At 42.3% G+C, this 20,645-nt stretch overlaps 1 protein-coding gene across 2 annotated transcripts in view; it reads left to right on the plus strand.

Moving 5' to 3' along the window:
- The window catches only part of klhl13 (kelch-like family member 13), a 40,828-nt gene extending 24,671 nt beyond the window's left edge, over positions 1 to 16,157 (plus strand). For both annotated transcript variants that reach the window (XM_037748399.1, XM_037748398.1), the window contains 5 exons: positions 1,273 to 1,405; positions 2,526 to 2,722; positions 3,228 to 4,023; positions 8,271 to 8,384; positions 15,074 to 16,157. In XM_037748399.1, coding sequence (XP_037604327.1) covers positions 1,273 to 1,405; positions 2,526 to 2,722; positions 3,228 to 4,023; positions 8,271 to 8,384; positions 15,074 to 15,561 — 1,728 coding nt within the window. In that variant the 3' untranslated portion in view covers positions 15,562 to 16,157. The remainder of the gene's footprint in view (positions 1 to 1,272; positions 1,406 to 2,525; positions 2,723 to 3,227; positions 4,024 to 8,270; positions 8,385 to 15,073) is intronic.
- Positions 16,158 to 20,645: the final 4,488 nt, after the last annotated feature.

The raw sequence follows: 20,645 nt of genomic DNA on the forward strand, positions 1-20,645 counted from the left end.
GGTGGTTGCTTCAGCATGTCACCAATTTGCATAAAGTTGAGTTCAACATCAAGTTGTTGTAGACGGTGCTGGTTTACTGCTGTCACAGCAATGGCTGCCCTTCGTCACCGGCTCTCTGTTGAAAATGAACGGCTGTTGTGTTGGCTGCTTTTGTTGCACATTAATCTCTTGGTGTCAGAGCACAGTAAGAGAATGATAATGATCTTTCTGGGCCATCTGATCTTACGCCCTGTAGCCACAATTAGTTAGCACACTCACTTAGTCTCAGTGAGCTGGTGCATTTGAAGCACCCCACCGACAACTCATTATTATAGTAGTTTATTGAGTTGTTGTAATATGCTAAATGTATGTCTTCTTGCTTGGATGCTATTAGTGCTACCTGTTATGACAGGCTCGTAAGCTATGCTAAATAATGGGATGGAGATGAAGGATGTGTTTAACTTAACAATTTTTCATTTAATGCAAAAGAGGTGGTAGTCAGTAAAATCAGGTTTGCAGATAAGTGAGTATGTTTGAGGAAAGAAACCTCAGACCCCATGTGTGGACGGTAGACAGCCTCAGGTACGCAGCAGCACCAGCCAAGCGATTAAACAGTGGATGCAAAATATGACTCTCCAAAGGCTACATCATGTAGATTAACAGCGCAGCCTTTCAAGTCACTAATAACCTCACTGATTAAAGGATAAGGATGGGATTATTTGTTTTAAATATCAACAATTTCCCTGAAGAGACTAATAAAGCAGTGAATTGATCTGTCTGATGTACTGCAGCTAATGACATTGAACTGTTTGCCAGGGTCATTTGACTAGTTCTAAAGGAAAATGGCGATTGTATCGGCCGCTGAATTGAGACACAGTCTGTATAAAAGAGATAGCCGGCTCGGCGGGACTACATGCACGCACATAGATGTCGACGCTGTTGTGTTACACGTCACTCCGGCACGAGTGAGTCTCGGTGTGTCCGTGACTCGCCGCAAGTTGGTACAGTCCCTACGTCCCCAATGTGTTGCAATGCCTACAAGGGGATAATATACTGTAGCTCCAAACGTATGATTCTGAACCAGTTGCGTGCAAGACAGTCAAGAAAACAAGCAGGCCACAATCAGCCAGTCGCCTAAAGTAGACTAGAGGGACGTCACATGCCATTTCGGGTACATGAGCTCACACCTGACATGCCGTGGTCCACTTTTCTGGAATAAAACCACTGCATAGTCCAGGTACCCCAAGCTTGGCTCAGTAACAATCATCCCTCACCTTTCTCCTCTTCTCTTAGGGATTTGACCAGCTGAGGATAGAGGGTTTACTATGTGACGTCACACTGGTGGCTGGGGACGGCGATGAAGCTTTCCCTGTACACCGCGCCATGATGGCCTCTTCCTCCGACTATTTCAAAGCCATGTTCACAGGTGAGTCTGAACCAGAACATCTGCTCAATAGGGGGGTTAGCCATTTTACCGGTACCAGTTCCGCTGATTTCTGTGGCTCCTTGTTGCTATGGCGCATGCATTGGATTGCTTTATATCTTCTTCGCTCCTGCACTGTATCCTCCGGTGAAGCATTTTTTATTCATGAACATTTGCATGCTTTAACACAGTCGCAGTGCTGCCACTGTCATTTTGCCTCCTGAGGAATTACTCAAATTGACCTTGTGCCCACATCCCTCTGGTATAGTGTGTATATTCATAACAGTTTCCATGTTGTATAGCCAACCTGCTCATTGTTATGCATTCATGTTCATGGTCCTTTGTACTAAGTGATTATAAATGTGACTTAATAGCTTGTCTCATCTCTTCGGCGCACTGAGTGTAGAGAACTTTGAGTACATTTAAATATATACTGTACAGTGCATGATGGGTATTTTCAGGAATAGCAGACAAACTGACGTATCTAAACATGAGGTGCATTTTTACAAAAAAACATTGTATGCAAAAAGGTAATTAAACTGAAAACTTGATTAGTAATTTTGCACCCTTGTGATTTGCATTCCATTGTAAATAATGAGCAATGAAAGGGAATTTTAGTTTCAGAACAGTCGGCAGAGTTACTTTGGATCTCATATTGTGACAGTAGTGGAAGTAACTTTGGAGATTTGGCATTTAAAGTATATGATAAAGATGAAGAATATCTGCAAGATCATTTCTGCAATGAGAACAGAAGCAGAGCTTGTTAAAGTAGTGAGTAAGGGGAAACTGTACTTAGTGTGCGATAGCTCATTAGTGATAAGGGAGCTGTGTGAGCACAGATGCTGAGCAATGGGATTCTCCCTAAGACCTTCAATCCTTTCTCTGAACATAAGTCCTTTGACACTGAAAACATTTCGTTGTCATTTACACGCATTGGCATATGCATCTAAATGAAACAATGCGTTCTTTTCAGCTTAATTTATTTTTGCTTAGTCATACAAGCTTTATTCTTCAAGTTCTTTAAAAAAAATCCAATAGATGCGGCTGCTCTCAGACCCGTCAGTCAAATAAGATTAAGTATGAGCATCTTCTTTTTCTTATCCTCCACCCTCTCCCGGTGCAGGTGGAATGAAAGAACAGGATTTAATGTGCATCAAGCTTCACGGAGTTAACCGAATAGGCCTGAAGAAGATCATTGACTTTATCTACACGGCCAAGTTGTCACTCAACATGGAGAATCTGCAAGACACACTGGAGGCGGCCAGCTTCTTACAAATCCTTCCTGTGCTGGACTTCTGCAAGGTTTTTCTTATATCTGGGGTAAGGACGCAGACGCACAAGCCACAACAGCACATTACTGCACAGAACACAGCTTTCCTCTAGTGTTGGCCTGTCTAAACATGTTGAACGTGTTGTCATTGGCTGAAAGAACTTGATATTAGGACTTAATATTAATATTAAGGATTAATATTTTGGATTTAAACTGCTCTGGAAGTCCTGTGGGAGTGTCTTTTTAGAGCACTTATTTAACTAACTTGATCATTCTGCTTGGTGAGAATGGCACCAGGTAACATAAAAGCAGTTAAACATGCTCTAATAGAAAATAGCAGCAGTCAGTATGTATAAACATTTCATTTTGATATATATAGAAAATATGATATTCTGTGTTACAGGTGTAGACTCTATGTTAAATCACTGATATATTCATTCTGTCTAAGGAAGCGAGTTTCTCTGTACAAGTCGGGAAGATGCAGTCATTCATATCCTGAGATGTTTTGTCAGTCTTAGTTGCGGCCATCCAAGATTCTGATTTATCTCCCTGCAGGTTTCTCTTGACAACTGTGTCGAGGTGGGGCGCATCGCCAACACGTATAACCTCACAGAGGTGGACAAATATGTCAACAACTTCATCCTGAAGAACTTCCCCTCACTGCTGGGCACGGGAGAGTTTGTTAAGCTGCCATTTGACCGGTTGGCTTTTGTACTGTCCAGCAACAGCTTGAAACACTGCACTGAGTTGGACCTGTTCAAGGCTGCTTGCCGCTGGTTACGCTACGAAGACAGTCGTATGGACTTTGCCCCAAAGCTCATGAAAAACATCCGCTTTCCCCTCATGAACCCGCAGGAACTCATCAATCACGTGCAGACAGTGGACTTTATGCGCACGGACAACACCTGTGTCAACCTTCTCCTGGAGGCTAGCAACTACCAAATGATGCCCTACATGCAGCCAGTTATGCAGTCAGAACGGACAGCCATCCGCTCAGACAGTGCCCACCTGGTCACCCTGGGTGGTGTTCTGCGCCAGCAGCTAGTTGTGAGTAAGGAGCTGCGTCTTTTCGATGAGAAGGCTCATGAGTGGAAGGCGCTGGCACCCATGGATGCACCCCGCTACCAACACGGCATCGCAGTCATCGGCAACTTTCTCTACGTGGTGGGTGGCCAAAGCAACTACGACACCAAAGGCAAGACAGCAGTGGACACCGTGTTTCGGTACGACCCGCGCTACAACAAGTGGATGCAGGTGGCATGCCTTAATGAGAAGCGTACCTTCTTCCACCTCAGTGCACTCAAGGGACACCTCTACGCTGTCGGTGGAAGGAACGCTGCCGGGGAGCTCGGTGAGTTTATTTCCCTGCTTGTTTGTTTTATCTGTCCTTGTAAGCAACAACAGAGGCCTTTTAATTAATGTTGTATGAGATTATACACTTAAATGTCAAGGAGCAGTAGGAGAAAGTGTGCAGTTTAATAATGCTGCAAGCATACTGACACTGGTAATCAAGTGTTGTGCCGACACATCATTTGCTGTTTCAACATGTGGCGTTCATAATCTCTGTGTAATTTAATACAATTTAGAGGATGTGCACATTATCATGAACACCTTTACAATCTACTGTAATCCAATACAGCATTTCAACTACGGCTGTATCAAATAGTTTGAAGCTACATTCATAACGTTGATATGCAAATTATTATTATTATTATTATTATTATTATTATTATTATTAATAATGACTTGCAGAAACATTGAGTGCAGTAGTCCACCATTTCTCTCTCTCTCGCTCTCGCTCTCTCTCTCTCTCTGCAGAGCCAGTCCTCGTTTCAGTGTCTCAGTCCAAAAGTCAAAACTGATTAAAAAAATTGATTTAATCATTTCCAAAATTCACAGCATGTTTTTATCTAATGAAATATTCTGCTTCAATCCATATTTGTTGGCATTTAGCCTTTCAAAAACAACAATTTCACTACAGTCAAAAACTGGCCTCTAACAGCACCATAAATTAAATTTATACAACCACAATAACACAAAATCATCATTTTTTAAGGGTGATAACGTCATAAAATATGACGACAGACGTTCAAAACTGCATTCAAAAACCACAGTAGAAGCTTTGAATGTAAAAAAGGCCTACAGCTCCTCTAATTTCAACACATGCACAATCCTTCGTAACATTTAATGTTCAATTTCAGTCGTTACTGTGCCAGAGAAGTGTCATAATTTGAGCCTGTAGTTTGTTGTTTTGGGTTTCATTATATTATATTGTAAGTTTTTTAACACTTCCACTTATAATATAGTACAATTCAATACAACAAAGCCACGGCCCACACACCCTTAAAGCTTGGTTTATGCTAGCCATAGTGAAGCTGACGCGAGGTGCACGCACTGCGCTTTTCATTTCAACATGGACGCCTTCGAGGGAAGACTGGCCAAGCAGGTTTGCCTGTACATACATTTCTACAACTGTAGATGTCACATGACATTACATTCTTGGAAAGGAATAGGCAACACATTGTGGAAAGAAGAGGCTTTTTACCGTTTTTACCTTTTTAAGCTGTGAAAGAATATGAGAGATCGTTTTGTAAAAACTAAAAGAAAATACGGTCTCATGGAAAGAGTGGCGCCCCGAGGGGAAGCACCGAGAGACAGAATATGATTTTGACTTGGAGGTAACCGACAGTAATAATTACAGTACACAAATGAAATGTTTGGCGGTACGTACGTCGGTGTTTAGTGTTTACTGCTGTTGCCAGACAACCTACTTTCATTTCCGGTGCCACTCGTTGACCTCTTGTTTATCCACAGAGTATTTTACTGAATAATAATTCATAATAATGAACACTTTACTGATACAATCTCAACGAATATGTAGGATTGAAGTGAGATAAACCGTACTGGCAGACAGGATTAAGTGAAAAGTTGTCAGTGATTTATAAAGGGGTCGTGTCAAATCATCTTTAGTCAGAAATCTGATGCTTTTCATAGTTAAAACATAATTTTTTGACATTTGGACTCCCAACTCACCGTCCTAGCTGAAGCATTTCAACGAAGTGATGTATTTATATCTGTTCATTGTAGTTCGGTTGCTGCGTAACCAATCTGGAATCTCAGCAGCCGTAACTGTGGACCACAGAGAGGTGCCACCCAATACTTAAATTCAGCTCTGTAACTGCAGCGGAGAGAGGGAGAGGCCACTGTGTGAGCACTCTTCTCTTCTCTGGGTTATAATTAGACCAAAGAACACGGCCCCGGTTCACTGCCTGTCTACACAACTGCCTTTTTCTGCTTTACGTTCCACTGCCCTTTCACTGCGTGTGGTTTAGCCTTGATGTTTTCCTGGAGGTGCCCCGCCCCTGCATTATATGTGGTTACTCTGGGTTGGTCATACGGGCGTGGCTTTATTGTTAATGTCTGAAATGCCCAGATTATAAAAGAAAAGCTTAGCAACGTCGAGACTATGATATCTTTAGATATGGGGTGGGGTAGTTAATATATACTTGTCAGACAAATCACTCTGTTTTACCCTGTTAGAAGACCTGTTATAGGTCTTTTAAAAAGGTAATTACAACATTGTTTACCTTAGTCACACCATTGATAGAAAAAATGTCACATGATCATTTGACATCTATTCAATAATTGTTGATAATAATTGACAAACACAGCACAGATCATTTACAGTAACTTTCGATCCCATTAGGGGGTCCCGACCCCACATGTTGGGAACCACTACTCTAGGTCAGAGAAGTATGCTGCATAGTGATTATTACCAGATGTCACCAGCTACCACGGCTTGACCCCCGCAGTGTCCTATTTTGGTGAACAGCTTGCAGGAAGAGAAAATCATGCTAATTAGGAATGTGACCTTTTCAGCTGATCGTAGGAAAATCTGACAGCAGAGCAAAGAAGCCATTTTTCAATTTAAATGAGCCTCTGTAGGTAAATCAGCAACATTAATTTATCATTTGTTTATTAAAAGATCTTTAATAACGACACATTCCTTCTTGAGTCCGACGAAGTATTGTCTCCTAATATGTCTGTTCTACCTCCACTGAGCGGCTGCAAGATGCTGTGCACTGCTCAAGGTCACTTTGATGATAGTTGTTGAGCAAGCAGAGCAAGGTATTCGCTCATTTTCCCCGCTGAGATTTCCCCAGGTGGCTCACACTGCTTTGTGGTCCTGAGCTTACTGCTTTTATTTTGGAACCAGAATATTTTTTAATCATTTTTTTCAAGTCATTGAATTTAACCAAAGCCTTTAAAAGGTGTTTTTTTATCCTTGGTGTTCAGCTGAGACCGCTTCTTGTCTTTGACCACCGTTAATCAGTTCACTAACTACAACTAAGATATTTTTTGACATGTCATGTGAGGAAATTTTCCCTCCGGTTAATAAACATGTGACAACACCTTTTTACACATTTTACAAGAAAAGATGACGCTCAATATGTGTAGCGTGCTTACTTTGATCTCTAACGTCGGGTGGCTGTGTGTCTGGCCTCTCCGGTCCAGCTTTCGCTGCAGGGCCGCAGGGCTCTACTTGGCGGGACTGCGCCGCACACCGGCTGTGACCGCTCCGTCCTCCTCGCGGCAATTGCCTCATTAACGTTGTGTTTCCCTCATAGCATTGGGTTTCAATCTGAAATATTGCCAAATGGGTGCGTTTTCTTTTCGCTACGACACCAAATCCCCCGCCATCTCTCGGTCTGTCAACTCTCTCTCGTCCCACGTGTGTGAAATATGACACCTGCTACTCTGAGCTGAGACTCCTTAAGATGCATTCGCATTCAGATTGTAGCGTCCGTCATCCGACTATCTATTCATAACATGCCACTGATATGCTTAAATTAACTAAATGGGTTTCATTTCTGTAAAAAAGAGAGAAAATCACAGTGGGGGCGGTGGGTATGTAATGTAATCGGTGTGTGCCCGATCACCACGTAACACCGACTACCACGACAAGCCTAATCGCCACCACCGTTTTCAAAAATACAGTAACTCTTTATCCTGTTATATGCAGATGAGACTTTCCTCAGCTGGGAAGATAAGAAGAAGATAATATGAAATTATATATGGCCCATGGTGCTGTGGTAAAATGTACACTAAAAAGTGCAAAGCACACACTCTTGTTATAATCTTATATTATAACACTTCATCGAAGAAGCTTACATCTCCGAGGTGAAGATCCCTTGATGCCTAGGTCTTCATCACTCCTGCTGGTTGTCCGACTTGTTCTGCGCCCAATCACACAATGAGCCCACAAGTTGATGGACCTTGGTTGCTTGTTAAGGGGTCGCTCACCTATGAACATCACTCACGGATCCCAGCGTCCCTATTCCGGTTTCTCACAGATTTTGTAGAACCATCCTCAGAGGCCTTAAGATAAAGGATCTTACAATCTCCCCGTTTCCTGTGCAGCCAGTGCATTCAGTGCTGGTGGGGTTGTAGGGATGTGTACTGTGTATTTAAATCCGTGTTTTAGCTCCCACGCTGAGACCCCTCCAAGGCCTCATTTGCTGCTGTTTGTCCTCCTTAGTTGTGTCTTGACCTACTTTCTACTAATACGTTCTTCTCTTCCCCGTCTTTTTCCTCAAGCTACTGTGGAGTGCTACAACCCGAGGACAAATGAATGGACATATGTTGCCAAAATGAATGAACCACATTACGGCCACGCTGGGACGGTGTATGGTGGTTATATGTATATTTCAGGTAAGTAAGTTTAATAAAGAGGCATATGTAATGTTGTGTGAGTGTGTTTAGATTTCATGTCTTGAAGTCATAATTAGAATGAATTTCAGTACATTGTGATTTCAAATTAGTTTTTTTTTTTTCCCCCCATGAGGCAAACGGCTGATTACAATTCATAACATGCAAATCTAATCTGTGGTTCCCTCATCTAATACATGTCATCCAAACTCGACTGCATGTACAGTCTCATGCATTGCCATGAGTCATCAAGAGAGCGCTGTGTGTGTGCGTTCTGTACATGTTCAAACTAGATTAAGTCTGTGATTGACACATGCATTAGAGGGCTGCAGGGGGAGTAGGGTCACAACAGTAAAACGCGTCAGTAATAAGATTTCTGACCTTGTGCTACGTATTTGTATCTTTTTGAACATCACATAAAAAGATTCTTTCACACCTGCAGACTTTTACAAATCCTCCCTCACTCACTTGATTCATCTATGCCGAGCACGCAGGCGAAGTTAGTTAAAGTCTGCGAGGGTTCGGTGCTCAGGGCAGAGGGTCGACACTGAGATTGCTCATTTAGGTGTCACCTCAAATACTCGCTCGCTTCCTCGGGATTGAAAACAGATCCTGCGTTATGGAGATGAGCCCTAGTTTCTCAGTGTGACTAATCCAGAGTGGTGCTACAAAGGAAGGGGATGGGAGGGGCAGAAGGGAAAAATTGGGAAGGATGGAGCAAAGTAAGAGGACTGAAGCCTGTGTAGGAGGCGTAACACAGAAGAGCCTGTGTTAATCCCTCCTGGCCGTGGGTACCGGCATCGCTCTACAACACATGAACGTAAACAAGGTTCATAAACATCACTGGAGATTTCCAGCTGGATTTGTTTTCTATATGTTTTTTAGCAAAATAGAGGAAGGAAATAAAAAGGAAAAGCATCCATACCCTGAATGTCAGTTACATGAACACACTCCACCAAAGGAACAAACATCAGCTGCTTGAGTAGGGAAGCAATTACAAGTAACACAATTTCCACCATTGCGTTCATGAGTCTATGAACTATTTAAAGAGGTTGTATAGCGTATTGATATCGGGCATAGACTTCTACAGCCTTGGTGAATTAACATACATTAACATCTTTGCACTAGTCACATGCTGTACTTGCCAGCTGGGAGGCAAATGAAAATAAAATATTGAAAACCTTGTTAGCCGCAGTATTAAGCTTACATTGTAAGGTGCTGACCAGCATACAGGCCGTTTTATTAGATATGCCCCCTGATTTTGATTACTGTTCACACAACCAGTAAATTTAATTTCATAATCCACAGATCTCATTATTCCTGCAAATCTGTGTCAATATTCTGTAGTTGTATACACAACACATTACCGACCATATTAGCTCCAGTCATCTTTTTATTTATTTTTCAGTTCCACATAGTAAATCCCACAACTGCTCATGCTTCTTAAGAAATGTAGTTTGCATAATACATTAAAGTGCTGCGAGGGTTGGTACTGTGTGCACGCATGTGAAAAAAGTTTTCCAATTTGGTTTCATATTAACTAACTCTTAACTTACTGGTAACAGGCCATAAACTAATAACTAGCTTCATATATGATGACTGTCCTTGTTTATATAAACAAAAGCCAAACTTTAATAACATTTTTAATTAGTATTTCATGTGGGATGCAAAAGAACTGGGGCATATTTGGGACCACACGATTTGGCAAGCCTAATATTACCATGGAGCGAGGATGAAAGGCACATTTTCGAGTGAAATGATGAATAACGTAATGGTCACAGACTGAGCTAATCTGCTGCTAACCAGCTGTTTTTCAATCCTTTTTTTGCCCCAGGCTGTACTCTGCAGTACATAACATTTATTGCTCGCCCTTTTTGATATTCTAATGGATTCCTTTTGTGTTGGTTTCATGTCTCAGTGATGTGCTCAATAGCAATGACACAATGTCATGCTCTGCACCTGCAGCAGCTAATACTACATATGGGGGTGAAGTGAATATTTGCGCGTTACAGGATAAAGCTGGTGAAGTGGTTTTGCGACTACAGCTGTGGGTTATGACACAAAAAAGAAACATGCGTATCAGCTCATATAAAAACTGTCTGTAATGGATGGTAGTGTTTTTTTAATGCAAAAGGCACAGAGCATTACCCATTAGAGGAGTTTTGTTGCACCGAGGGCCCACTGTAGCGCCCACAGTCTCGGGGGGGGTTACAGTCTTGCTGTGCAAGGTGACCCATGCTGAAGTGCAGTTCTGTGTCTGTCTGTCACAGCGGATCAGGTCACATTCTCCGGCTGTGCTGCTGCGCTGTCTGAAGGTATTCTGTCAGCTGGATGAACCTGACAAATGCACTCAGCCCACAGACCATCACGGCTCAAGTGGTGCGGCAGAGTTCAGACACGAGTACTGAACCAGCACAGAGCCACGCTGCCTCTGGTTCTCTGTTTTACCTGAGAGATTAATTATATTTATATTATTTCATACTGATATCGATATTTGAGGGTCCCTTAGATTTAATGTTTTTATAATTGTGACCAAGATGCATATTGAGAGAGATGTTTTACAGTTGAAAAACTTGTCTTTGCTCTCTGCTGGACAAATTATGTATGTATTAACTCAAACCTACTTTGGCATTTGTTATGCAATTTCTTGTTTCTTATCGGCCAACATATCCACAGATACCGATATGTATCTAGAGTAAGCTAATATCGGATCTGGCTGATATATCCGCGTGGCTTCATTAGACAAGCTCTAGTACGTAACGGATAATGTACAGCGAGCCGGGCATTGTTGTGAAAGAATCCCTGACAGAGCGATGCTGGGTCTCTCATCGCCCTGAAGGGGATTCTTTCACAACAATGACCGGCTAGCTGTACATTATCCCGCTTATTACACGGCTGCTTACTGAAGAAATCAATATTTTGACACAAAAACGGTCCGCCAGATTCCGATATCAGAGCTGCACCCATAGCAACGGTCTGGTATACATAGCAACGGTCAGTTATAAAAAAATTACAGAACGCAGAACACTGTTATTGACAATCAGAATCGAGTATTCAACACAGCCGTGTAATAATAATAATATTTAAACATTGCATGTCAGCTGAGAAAGAAGTCATGTTTTGTTATTGTGATATTATATATACATTTTTTTTTTTTTTAAATGTGCCATTATCATCATCATAGTATGTGACTAGCTTTTGTCAGATCTTTGGTGCAGAAGATACAAGCTAATAATGTGACTGGTGTGTGAGCTGCTCCTGCAGTCATTAGCCAGTTGTCTTTGTAAACAAGATGAACGATCTTAAGGGACCTTTTTTTTGCCCTTAATTGTGCTGCAGGACGTACACTGTGTAAGCTTCATATATAAAAGGTTTAGGTCTTTGCTAGAGATTGTTAACTTTAGGTTTAAAGTTACAAATGATTTGCAGAGATGATTTCATTAGCGCTGGGGGTGATGCACAAGCTGGGTAAGGGCTGTCTCAGATGCTGACTTGGTGTGGAAACTAAGCTCATTAGGCATTTTAATGTACTGTATTTGAAAGAAAGCTGGTTTGTTGTGGTCGTTGTTTGATTTTTAGTTGAAACGGCCTCATAACAGTTGTTCATAATTGGATTATTTTATGCAGAAAAGGGTGGTGATCTGTAATGTCTACAAGCTTTTCCCTCCACTTGAACCTTTTTGAAATACTGTAGAATTGACATAATTGCAGCTCTGCAAATAATGTTGGGATTGGTTTAGACTGTGTCTGAAATCACACCTCATTTACTATGTACAGTAGTCTGCTATATTTACTCTATTGAAAGGTCCAAATTGTCTCCATGGCATGTACACTATCAGTTCTGCTAACAGTCCCACAATGCAGGGTTTTGAATTTTATGGGTGTAAAAACTACCGTTGTGGGACTGAGTAATGTCCCACAATGACGATGAAGTGAAATTTAAATTTGCTACTCACTATAGAGAGTAAATGTGTGTCTGTTTATAAAGGAAGTAGTGAATGAGTGAACGAGGGAATGATTTTAAACACGGCAGAAATCTGTTTGATTGTAATATCTCATATTCCAGCCTCTAAAAGAATAATTCACCCCCAAAATTACCAATTTATATGTCAATACTCACCCCGGGGTACCTTGAATTCTTGAAAGCACATTGTTTTTCTTGCATGTCTCCATGGTGAATGAAGAAATCTTGATGAATTGAAATAAATAGTGCCACATTTAACAGCTGGTAAACTAGGTAACACTTCATTTTACAGGTCCGCAAATTTCATGGTAATTAGGTGATGATTAGCAAATAACCTTTTTGAAATTTCTTTGGAATTACCCCAATATTTACCTCAAAATTAATCAAAAATGACTTTATTATAAACATTATTTAATAACTATATGCTGAAATAGCATATAATGGTTAAAATAAGGCCCTTAGGCTTGAGAAGCGGCTGTGCGCTGCTCTTCATTGGAGGTGGAAAACTAATAGAAGACACTTCTGATTGTGCGACTTATTGTCAACACAAATGTAACCTGGTAGCTAATGTCATGGTTCAGGGATTTTTTAAAGAAGTTATTTGCTAATAAATTAAATGTATTATTATATGTATTAAATATTGGGAAATAGCAGAATATAATTATTAAATAATGTTTAGAATAAAGTAATTTTCGAGAAATTGAGGTAAATATTGGGCTAATTTGGCAGTAATTCCAAAGAAATTTCAAATAGGTTACTTGCTAATTATCACCTAATTACCATGAAATTTGCGGACCTGTAAAATGAAGTGTTACCAAAACTATATCAAAACATCCGTTTACAAACTCTGACACAACTCGTACAGTATAATCCAAGTCTCGTTTATCAAGTCGTATGATCACTACTTCCCAAACACATGCATCTTTGCGCATAAAGAACGACTCGTGCGGATGAGTAATGAGATAAGTATTAGAGTTTATAAACGGATGTTTTTGATATAGTCTGTTGTTAAATGCGGCCCCCATTTACAATATTTCAATTCATCAAGACTTTTCTCCGTTTTTGGATTTCACCGTGGAGGCATGCGAAAGAAACAAATGTTTCTTCAAGCATTCAAAGTAACACAAGGTGACTAACAGATATACAAATGATCATCTTGGGGGTGAAGTATGCCTTTTTAAAAGCCTGTGAATTGAACACTATGATTTCAACATTGTGGTTACTGTTAGTGGAGAAACGTGGATGGGGACCGTAACTGAAAAATGAAGAGGAACCCAAGAGTTACATTCATAATCCATACAGAGTTTACTGTATGTTAATGTCGATCCATAAGTTCCCAGCCATCCTACAGAAACAGCGATCCTGTAGCTCGTCTTGAACGATGAGCATCCTTGAGGGATTTGACTGTACATTTTGTGTTTTTTCAGAAACAAGCACAGATCGTTATTAGGTGTAATTTATACCAGAGCTCAAGTCTCTGGACACTCTTTATCATTATGGGTTATTTTTGGAAAATGCTGAGTCTCCTTTTTCCTGCCTCACCTCTGTGTCTATCCTCCATCCTCGCTTTGGGTGTGCCGGCACTGATTCAACCGAGCGGGTCGCTGATTTTACAAGGGGACTGTACGTCTGTTTTATATCTACAGTACGTGGCTGAACATGGAAATGCTTTTATACTTCTGTAGCAGATATTACAAACAATAACCCAGTCTGGAAGGGGCAAAAGCTTTTGGCCTGTCTCGCTTTGATAGGCTCTATTTAGCTAAACCTCGTCCGCTCTGTGTCCCACTAATGCCACTAATTAGACATTAGGATAGCGGGATGCTGATCAGATATCATTGTATCAGGGAAAGGCCAAAGCCCTTGAACTAAATCAGAATAGCAGCAGGGCCTCTTGAGACGAATTATAAGGACCTTACGTCGGCTCCAGCACTGTCAGGATTTTAATAGTAGCCCTGCCCCGTGGACTGCTTGGATAAAGAGAATGGATAGTCGGGCTATCTTTGGGTTTGATCAGTTAAGGAGGTGCAGCATCACAGATCTGAGTCATGGCAGCCGAATAGACAGCTTAGGCCTCAACAATAAACCGAGCACACGATCACTGGGCAGCAGCAAAAGAGGGATTCTGCCTCTATTCGGCATGCTCTGCAAATCTTCTCCGCATTTGCTCCTAGTCACTCTGCCTAAGGGGGGGAGGGGTGGGCTGGCTTCTACCCAAATGCATGCTGGGATTGTGTTCCTCTTTATTTTAAGCCTTCCCTGTAGACATGTCCTGTTTTTTTTTCTCCCCACTTTCCCTCAGCTTTTTGTGTCCTGCCGTCTACAGTCTGTTTGTGCGTTTGTGCATGAGCGTTTTGTAACGGTGTTCCTCTTTGTACCGAGCGCTCATCATCAGCATGATTTTGCGCTGTAGAAAAGAATATTGATGTCACTCTTGTTTGCGAAATTGCAGCTCACCCTGTGTGTTGGTTGTTGAGTTTGCGTCAAGGTTTGAGAGATGGGGATCGAGGAAGGGTGCGACCTGATTTTCGTTTTTCATAATGTTATGGAAAGAAATGCTCCAGTGTTGTGGCTGGTGCTCCACATGGCCTACATAAATACATGTAGGTTGACACGGGTGAATGAGTCACAGATCGGTCTGATTGACAGGTCTACGGGTCTAAGCTGTTTCTACTCCCTCATATGATCACTGTGGAGGCTAATTTGTGCTTTTTTTTTCTTCCTGCAGGGGGAATCACTCACGACACTTTTCAGAAGGAGCTGATGTGCTTTGACCCAGATGCAGATAAATGGACTCAGAAAGCGCCCATGACGACAGTGCGCGGCCTCCACTGCATGTGCACAGTGGGCGACCGCCTTTACGTGATCGGGGGCAATCACTTCCGGGGCACCAGCGACTACGACGACGTGCTGAGCTGCGAATACTACTCCCCCGCCCTCGACTTGTGGACACCTATCGCCGCCATGTTGCGAGGCCAGAGCGACGTGGGCGTGGCCGTGTTTGAGAATAAGATCTATGTGGTGGGCGGCTACTCGTGGAACAATCGCTGCATGGTGGAAATAGTACAGAAGTACGACCCCGAGAAAGACGAATGGCACAAAGTGTTTGACTTACCCGAGTCGCTGGGCGGGATCCGAGCCTGCACACTCACAGTTTTCCCCCCCGAGGACCACTCGGGCTCGCCCTCCAGAGAGTCGCCCCTCTCAGCCCCTTGATGAGTAAAGGGGGGGAGCCCTGTTTCGCTCATACCCCCGTAACCCCTCGCCCACCCTGCCCCTTCAACAAACACTCCTTATAGACATTGTTTGCACTTCCTCTTCGGACTACATCTGTACTGCATCCCCAAGTATCCCCAAGTCCACCTCCCCTAAAGCTGTGCAGAAACCCTTCCCTAAGTGATTAAACCTACGTACCGATACGGTTTGGCAACCTAATTACATGTTAATGTTGCATACTCGGTATACTTTGGCAGGAAATACCTTGACTTGAAAAGTGACTTTGCAAATCAACTTTTCTACCTGATGTCTACAAAGTTTTCTTATGTCTCGTTTCTTTAGGCGTTCTACCTTGAGATGTTGACTACCGCACTGACTCTCTCTTCTAGTCTATGCCAGGTTAGATGCAGGGGACTCCAGAAAGCAGAAGCGTAGGGACGAATGAGCTCCAAAACACAGCCGGTTTTTAACTCAGGGGTTGGCCCAGGCCCCCATCTACGTTGCTCTCTTACAGTTTCAGTTCTTTCCTGCTATTGCTATGAAACTGTTAACAAAATGGTGTTTTCTAAATTTAATAAACATGATTTTGAAAGTAATTAAAATGTTGTTGTCATTACTGACTGCAGCAGACTCGGGCCAATCCTCAAAAGCGTAAGTTTTGTTTGATGGATAGTTTATATATATTAACTGTTCAGTATTTATAGACACTGTAGGCGGCTGTTATTGATGATTTGTGTGAAGCCGTCGAACTCTGGTACAAGATGTGTAGCCTTTATAACTTATATTTCATTGTGCAACTTTGTGTTGTATAGACGAATCCGGGGAAAATAAAGGAAGTAACCATTACTGCGGGGGCATCTCCCTTTAATATGCCCCCATTTGAATGCCAGCTGTCCTAAGAAGGGTACAATTTACTACTTTTACCTTTACTTTGTATGTAACGTTACTTTTGACAACGATGTCTCGGAGTTCAGGAAGAACCTGAGCAGTTCTCAGCTGCCTAACGTTAGCCTGACATGGTGAAACAAGTAACGTCAGCCAAGTTAACACTGCTTAGCTAGTGTAGCTAACGTTAGTGGGCTAAAGGCCCTGGGGGCTAAGTTACTACGAGCAACCATGGATGCTTTCGGCTGAAAGTCACCAGTTAACACGGTTAGCAGACAGTAGAGTCACTTGGACTTGCCGCCGCAGTAACACACAAAGCGGTCACCGGATTCGTCTATTCGACAAATAAATTAACCTTGTGACCTTTAGTCAGCTGTGATAGAGAAGTTAACTTCCTCTAAATCTGTTTTGTAAATTTGACTGTAATGAATGAGCTGCAGAGGTGACGTAGAAGATAAGTCGACCTGTTTGTAGGAAGTTTGCTTGTTATTAAGAGATTAGACGGCAGGGTTATAAAACCCAAGTAGCCTTCAGCACTTTTCAATCTCTACATGTGGTTAAACATCGGCCTCCTCAGTGGTCAGAGGCTCGGTCCGTGTGCTCAAGTCAGCTACAGAAAACTGTTAAAGCACAGAAGTGCCTGCCCGTGACGTAAACGGTCTGCAGCTGACCAGTATCAACTGGAAACTGGCACTTCCGCCGCTGTAGCCTCTCCTCCTGGCATCAAGACAGACGGTAATGTCGCGCACAATCTGCCCACCTGCTCCTGGCCGATTAAAGCCCTAATAGCAGCATATGGTGTCCGAGACGTCTGCTTCATGCTGTGAGCGGGAACAAAAGATTTGTGTAATCATCAGGTGAGTTTGCTCTGGAGCTTTAAATCCTCATTATGCTCTCATTATATCCCATTAATGAGACGCTGCAGTGGTGCCTCTGATTTCAAGTTGTGATGGCTGTTTCTGTGTTGTTCATAGCAACTACATCTCAGCTCATAGCAGCTTGTTTTGCATGACTTCAATTTATGACCTGGACATTTTGTTTTGGTGCCTTTCAATGATTCACTTTTGAAACTTTTTCTTTTGTCGTCTCATGCAGTCGTCGTCTATCCTTTTTTTACGGCGAGACCTGTTTTTATTTTTGGTTATTTGTGATGCGTTGTTTTGAGAAGGACTATGTTAATACCTTTTCAAAAAGCTCTATTTTGTGCAGCAGCTTATTGTTAAGTCCTTTTGATGAAACGGTTTGCATCATTTAAAAATAGGCCGTTTGTAATCCTTTAATGGAAAGTCACTGAATGAACAGATGAGCTAAAATGTAACAGGCTCAGCTGCTGGCAGAGGCATACATGACAGAAGACAGTAAAGTGGTCGAAATTTAGTGTTCACCTTTCCCTGGACTATCTCACTGAAAATAAATCACACACTGTTGACCATCTAGCCTCTGTATCAGCCGGACCTGGAGGCATTAGTAAGAGTCAAAAGAGAAGATGGAGTGATGCTGTAGATAAATCACCACAACAGTGCCCCTCCCTGGAAAAGTAGGATGACGAGGCGATACAGCTCCAGTTAGGCTGGCAAAGGACTGACATTATGTTGCCTGCATCAATTTAAAGTGCTCTGAATTTGTCTTACTAAGATGCATTATTAGTGTGTAATGAAAAGTGTACTGTTTGAGGTGTTATAAATGGTGAGATAAGGTTAACATACTGTTTATACTATTGCATTTATCGCTTTAATATCTCTGGATGTATTAGGCCATTGTAGGCAGAGTAGCAAATCAATGCAGGACGGCTTTATGGGAATATTGGATTTTTCACCATACAGCGGTACAGTATGTACGGCTATCGGTTGGTCTGTTGGTCTACTGCTTTAGACCAGACCTGTGAAATTTATAGTCCCCATAGGATGAATCCCAATGACTTCGCTGATCCCCTGACTTATCCTCTAGCGCCACCATTTTTGTTTTTTTATTGCCAACTATTGGATTTTTTTTGTCATGAATTGTGGTCATGACATTCATGGTCCCCAGAGGATGAATTGCAAAGACTTTGACCTTTCGTCTAGAGCCATCGTGAGGTCAAAATGTGTTGTCTATTCAATACATTTTTAATGACCTGCTAAAATAATCGCATCAACTTCAGCTGTACTTCAAATGTTACCATGCTAAACTAAGATGCCGAACGTGTAAACATTATACCTGATGTAAGCATTTAGCTCAAAGCACCATTGTGCCAAAGTCAAACCTCACAGAGCTGCTAGCGTGGCTGTGTAGACTCTTGTCCTATTATATGATTTTGCATCAGTGTGATGAAACTGACTTCATTAAAACATGACTATATCCCGTCGTATATTTATATTGTATACCGTGATGGAGGATTTTATCCATGCTCCCCACCCCTCTGCCTCAGTGTGAGCATTGTTCCAGCAGTCAAACCAGACAGGCTGCAGTCTGAGTTTTACAATAGCACTCAGCTGTTCTCACCCACATTTAAAAGCATTAATTGATTTTTAAATGGATTTGAAAGAAGACATTCAGTTACGAGCACTGACACTTTAATGAATCTCTTTCGACTCTGACTGTGCAGAGAGCACTTTGAGGACACACAAAAAATCCACCTCAGCAAATCCACAATCCCTGTAGCGTTGCAGCACATGATGTTCCAGATCCAGGGTGTAATTCCTGCCACATGATTGCATTGTTTTTCTCGGTGTTTATGCCAGCCAATGTCAATATAACGCAGAGGTTTGTGTGTCCTGAAGACTGAGGGCTTGGATTTTTAATGAACAATGTGTCCTCGGTGCTAAAGCAAAGAGAACTGGAGCAAGAAATTACAAGTGTTCACCACTCCTCCCCCTTCTCCTCCTCCTCCTCCTCCCCTCTGCTTCACTACCTGTGTTTCTCAGCGGATTTCACCATCACTAGAGGCACGTTCGCTTGATTCATGGAGCAGATAAAAGAGGTGCGTGTGGATTACGGCCTGACTCTTGACATATGAACACAGCACACGTTTGCGACTTGGTGTGTCTCCAGACGGCTCCTCCTCTCATCTCATCCCAGCCTGAAAATGACCTAGATTCTGCAGGCTGCTGGGTGTGTTTACATACACAGCACACTGATGACATTGTCAGTCCGACAGCATCGCTCTCAGCTGCGAAGGAGAGGGGATGCTCTTACAGTAACCAAAGCTCCAATCCACCTCCTATCATGATGAAACTCTCTGCAGAGCTACAGATCCCTGCTGTCCTCTGACTGCATGCATGATGGTGTTAATGGTTATTGATCCTTCTGGCTGGCAGACATCCAAGATATCCTGATGTTACTCCTGCTAGATATATTTATTTTTGCATTGAATCACAAGCTGCCCTCCGTTATTAGACTCCCCAAAGGTTTCAGGTCTCAGAGAAGGTTTACATCTCTCTCTACTGTCTCTCTCGCTCTCATCATGAATATTCAGAAAAGGTCAAGTCCTTGCTCTCCTCTCGAGCTCTCTATCCCCCTGTGACTGTGTCCTGCATAATCTGTCCCTGATTCATCTCTTGTTCCAGCGCTTGTTCCTGCCCCAGCTGTAGTGAGGTTTTTTTTTTTATTATAGCAGAGACGGGAGGGGTAATTGGGATTTGTTTTGTTCAACATCTGGCCATGCATCAGTCCTAGATTCTAGTTTATGCCTCAGCTGTATCTCTAAAGGTATCCTGTGTGCGTGTATCCTCATACAGATTGGACAGAAAACTCATTATTTCCCCAGTTGAATCTGTTATCCTGCACCTGGCCTAAATACAGGACAGGATGTGCTAAACTACCTCTTTGTATCTTATATATAAAACTCCCAATTCACAGTTATCGTATTGTTGCATTGATGCCAATGAAGAAAGACTGGTGTTCCATGTTTTTGGACTTTTGTTCACATGTTCTCCCTCTTTTTCATGCAAGTTTCCTCCCGTAGTTCAAAGTGGATGTGAGACCTGTGATTGACTGGCAGCCTGTCCAAAGTGTCTCCTTATACCTTCATCCCAATGCATGCTGGGATATGCTCCAGTGCCCCCTTGACAGGGAAAAGGAGAAAAGCAGGTAAAGAATATAAATGGGAGAGGAGGTGCAGACAGAACGATGCAGTTCGCACACTGAGAGCTTTTAACTGTGAGATTCTCCTCAGAGGCAACAAAGAACATGTTATTTTATAAAGTGCATGAAGAGCCGCT

Source organism: Sebastes umbrosus, chromosome 17 (assembly GCF_015220745.1).
Source record: "Sebastes umbrosus isolate fSebUmb1 chromosome 17, fSebUmb1.pri, whole genome shotgun sequence".
Classification (NCBI taxonomy): Eukaryota; Metazoa; Chordata; class Actinopteri; order Perciformes; family Sebastidae; genus Sebastes; species Sebastes umbrosus.